The sequence below is a fragment of the Gobio gobio genome, assembly GCF_949357685.1.
Source record: "Gobio gobio genome assembly, chromosome: 25".
Lineage (NCBI taxonomy): Eukaryota > Metazoa > Chordata > Actinopteri > Cypriniformes > Gobionidae > Gobio > Gobio gobio.
In genome coordinates, this window is record NC_137121.1 from 3,091,917 (window position 1) to 3,096,916 (window position 5,000).

Here is a 5,000-nt window from a genome sequence, read left to right on the forward strand (position 1 = left end):
TCAATATTGAACTGAAATTAATCAACATTGAACTGAATTTTTTTCATAATTGAACTTTCCAACTTTTACTCTGTTAATCATCTTAATTGAATCAACATTGAACTGAACTGAATCAACATTGAACTGAACTGAATCAACATTTAAAAGAATTGATTTTTTTCATAATTGAACTTTCCAACTTTGACTCTGTTATTCATCTGAATTGAATCAACATTGAACTGAACTGAATCAACATTGAACTGAATCAACATTGAACTGAACTGAATCAACATCGAAATGAACTGAATTAACATTGAACTGAAAATAATTTCTTTCATAATTGAACTTTCCAGCAATGACTCTGTTATTGAACTGAATCAACATTGAACTGAAATGAATCAGCATTGAACTGAACTGAATCAACAATGAACTGAACTGAATCAATATTGAAAGGAACTGAATCAACATTGAACTGAATTGAATTTCTTTCATAATTGAACTTTGCAACTTTGACTCTGCTATTTATCTGAGTTGAATCGTCATTGAACTGAATCAACATTGAACTGAACTGAATCAACATTGACCTGAACTGAATCAACATTGATCTGAACTGAATCAACATTGATCTGAACTGAATCAACATTGATCTGAACTGAATCAACACTGAACTGAATCAAAATTGATCTGAACTGAATCAACACTGAACTGAACTGAATCAAAATTGATCTGAACTGAATCAACACTGAACTGAATCAACACTGAACTGAATCAACACTGATCTGAATCAAAATTGATCTGAACTGAATCAACACTGAACTGAATCAACACTGAGCTGAACTGAATCAACACTGAACTGAATCAACACTGAGCTGAACTGAATCAACACTGAACTGAACTGAATCAACACTGAACTGAATCAACACTGAGCTGAACTGAATCAACACTGAACTGAATCAACACTGAGCTGAACTGAATCAACACTGAACTGAACTGAATCAACACTGAACTGAATCAACACTGAGCTGAACTGAATCAACACTGAACTGAATCAACACTGAGCTGAACTGAATCAACACTGAACTGAACTGAATCAACATTGATCTGAACTGAATCAACACTGAACTGAATCAAAATTGATCTGAACTGAATCAACACTGAACTGAACTGAATCAAAATTGATCTGAACTGAATCAACACTGAACTGAATCAACACTGAACTGAATCAACACTGATCTGAATCAAAATTGATCTGAACTGAATCAACACTGAACTGAATCAACACTGAGCTGAACTGAATCAACACTGAACTGAATCAACACTGAGCTGAACTGAATCAACACTGAACTGAACTGAATCAACACTGAACTGAATCAACACTGAGCTGAACTGAATCAACACTGAACTGAATCAACACTGAGCTGAACTGAATCAACACTGAACTGAACTGAATCAACACTGAACTGAATCAACACTGAGCTGAACTGAATCAACACTGAACTGAATCAACACTGAGCTGAACTGAATCAACACTGAACTGAATCAACACTGAGCTGAACTGAATCAACACTGAACTGAACTGAATCAACACTGAGCTGAAATGAATCAACACTGAACTGAACTGAATCAACACTGAACTGAATCAACACTGAGCTGAACTGAATCAACACTGAACTGAATCAACACTGAGCTGAACTGAATCAACACTGAACTGAACTGAATCAACACTGAGCTGAACTGAATCAACACTGAGCTGAATGGATCTGAATCACCATTGAGAGCTTCTTCATAGCGTGACTGAGTGTGTGTTGAAGAGTTCTCTGACCTGAAAGCTGTATTTGACGCTGTAGCCGGACCGCCGTATCCTCACGGTCTCCAGCATGCCGGTGTACCTCAGCTGTCTCAACACCAGCCCGTCGCTGAAACGCAGAGGAAGCTACGAAAGAACACGCCCATCAAACCGTGCATCTGAACCCAGCCATGCACAGCAGAGATCACACACACACACACACACACACACACACACTGTACCTTCTCTGCATTGGAGCGGATGCACTTGACGAAGTACGGCTCCGACTGCCCCAGTGTCTCCATCAGCTTGTTCAGGGACACCTGAGCACGGACACAACACTGCATTTGAGTTCTCGGAGTGAGTGTGTGTGTGTGTGTGTGTGTGTGTGTGTGTGTGTGTGTGTGTGTGTGTGTGTGTGTGTGTGTGTGTGTGTGTGTGTGTGTGTGTGTGTGTGTGTGTGTGTGAAAGAGGCGGTCATGCTCACGCTGAACTGAGCGCTGATGCTGGGCGGCTTCTTCTTCTTGTGCAGGTGCAGCAGGGATTTGGTGATTCGGTCGTGAAGCGTCAGGCAGCTCAGATACTTCAGAGACTTCACGTCCAGCAGGTGCTGCACACACACACACACACACACACACACCTTTCAACTCAAATACGGTCGCGCAAGATATATACACACCAATCAGGCATAACATTATGACTATGATTATGTTGGGGAAAGTTACTTTGAAAAGTAATGCATTACAATATTGCGTTACTCCCTTAAAAAGTAACTAATTGAGTTACTTAGTTACTTTTTACTTTTGCGTTACTTTTTCTCACCTGGGCTGGGCTTGTTTTTATGTTGTTGTTTTTTTAATAGCAAAAAAAGTAGGGCTGTCAAAAGATTAATCGCGATTAATCGCATCCAAAATAAAAGTTTGTGTTTACATAATATATGTGTGTGTACTCTGTTAATTATTATTTATATATAAATACACACACATTCATGTATATATTTAAGAAATATTTGCATGTATATACTGTATATACATTTATATAATCTATAATATATATAAATATAAATGTTTTATATATAAAAATATTTTTTTCTTAAATATATACATGCTTGTGTGTGTATTTATATATAAATAATAATTAACAGAGTACACACACATATATTATGTAAACACAAACTTTTATTTTGGATGCGATTAATCGCGATTAATCTTTTGACAGCCGTAAAAAAAGTTTTATTTTTTGTGCAAATGTAAAGACCTCTTCATACCAAAATTGAAATAATAAAATAATAAGCCCCAGGCTGAGGTAAAGATGTGCTGCCATTCTGGATAATGGAAGAATTGGACGCAGGAGAAAAAAGTTTTACAAATAAAAACAAAAAATCTAGTAATATTTACTCATGGTTTAACTGAATAATCGAAGGTCAGCAGCAAGACATTAGTCAATAAAGGTAGATTAAAAGCATAAAAATATTTGTTTTATTTAACATTTATATATTGGAGGTTCGCATAATACTCTAATTTTGCATTTGACTTTTATTCATTTTGAGGAGAACAGAATCTTTATTGTGCAAGTGAGATGAATAAATGCTCACATTTAGTCTAGAACTACAATAACACACTTACACACAATGCCTCTGACCTTACTCTCGATTTTTCTCAACATGGGCTTTTTTTTCAAAAAGTAACTCAGATATTTTGTTACAAATTTGAAAAGTAATGAGTTACTTTACTAGTTACTTGAAAAAGTAATCTGATTACGTAACTCAAGATACTTGTAATGTGTTACCCCAACACTGATTATGACCTAATATTCTGTTGGTCCCCCTGACCCCTGAAGCTGTGCTGTGGTATCTGGCACCAAGATGTTAGCAGCAGATCCTTTAAGTCCTGTAAGTTGCGAGGTGGGGCCTCCATGGATCGGACTTGTTTGCTCAGCTCATCCCACAGATGCTCGATTGGATTGAAATCTGGGGAATTTGGAGGCCGGGTCAACACCTCAAACTCGTTCCTGAAGCATTTGTGCTTTGTGGCGGCGCATTATCGCTCGTGTGTTTGATTGGACCACACGGGCATCAATGAGCCTCGGCCTCCACTGGTCCTCCATGACCCTGTGGCCGGTTCTCCACTGGTCCTTCATGACCCTGTGGCCGGTTCTCCACTGGTCCTCCATGACCCTGTGGTCGGTTCTCCACTGGTCCTCCATGACCCTGTGGCTGGTTCTCCACTGGTCCTTCATGACCCTGTGGCCGGTTCTCCACTGGTCCTCCATGACCCTGTGGCCGGTTCTCCACTTGTCCTTCATGACCCTGTGGCCGGTTCTCCACTGGTCCTTCATGACCCTGTGGCCGGTTCTCCACTGGTCCTTCATGACCCTGTGGCCGGTTCTCCACTGGTCCTTCATGACCCTGTGGCCGGTTCTCCACTGGTCCTTCATGACCCTGTGGCTGGTTCTCCACTGGTCCTTCATGACCCTGTGGCCGGTTCTCCACTGGTCCTCCATGACCCTGTGGCCGGTTCTCCACTGGTCCTCCATGACCCTGTGGCCGGTTCTCCACTGGTTCTTCATGACCCTGTGGCCGGTTCTCCACTGGTCCTCCATGACCCTGTGGCCGGTTCTCCACTGGTCCTCCATGACCCTGTGGCCGGTTCTCCACTGGTTCTTCATGACCCTGTGGCCGGTTCTCCACTGGTTCTTCATGACCCTGTGGCCGGTTCTCCACTGGTCCTCCATGACCCTGTGGCCGGTTCTCCACTGGTCCTCCATGACCCTGTGGCCGGTTCTCCACTGGTCCTCCATGACCCTGTGGCCGGTTCTCCACTGGTCCTTCATGACCCTGTGGCCGGTTCTCCACTGGTCCTCCATGACCCTGTGGCCGGTTCTCCACTGGTCCTCCATGACCCTGTGGCCGGTTCTCCACTGGTCCTCCATGACCCTGTGGCCGGTTCTCCACTGGTCCTCCATGACCCTGTGGCCGGTTCTCCACTGGTCCTTCATGACCCTGTGGCCGGTTCTCCACTGGTCCTTCATGACCCTGTGGCCGGTTCTCCACTGGTCCTCCATGACCCTGTGGCCGGTTCTCCACTGGTCCTCCATGACCCTGTGGCTGGTTCTCCACTGGTCCTCCATGACCCTGTGGCCGGTTCTCCACTGGTCCTTCATGACCCTGTGGCCGGTTCTCCACTGGTCCTTCATGACCCTGTGGCCGGTTCTCCACTGGTCCTTCATGACCCTG

At 42.9% G+C, this 5,000-nt stretch overlaps 1 protein-coding gene across 2 annotated transcripts in view; it reads right to left on the reverse strand.

Moving 5' to 3' along the window:
• The window catches only part of myo9ab (myosin IXAb), a 166,732-nt gene that overhangs the window by 56,467 nt on the left and 105,265 nt on the right, over positions 1–5,000 (reverse strand). For both annotated transcript variants that reach the window (XM_079810159.1, XM_079810160.1), the window contains exons 19-21: positions 2,253–2,375; positions 2,008–2,088; positions 1,802–1,912 (exon numbers count right to left, since the gene is read on the reverse strand). In XM_079810159.1, coding sequence (XP_079666285.1) covers positions 1,802–1,912; positions 2,008–2,088; positions 2,253–2,375 — 315 coding nt within the window. The remainder of the gene's footprint in view (positions 1–1,801; positions 1,913–2,007; positions 2,089–2,252; positions 2,376–5,000) is intronic.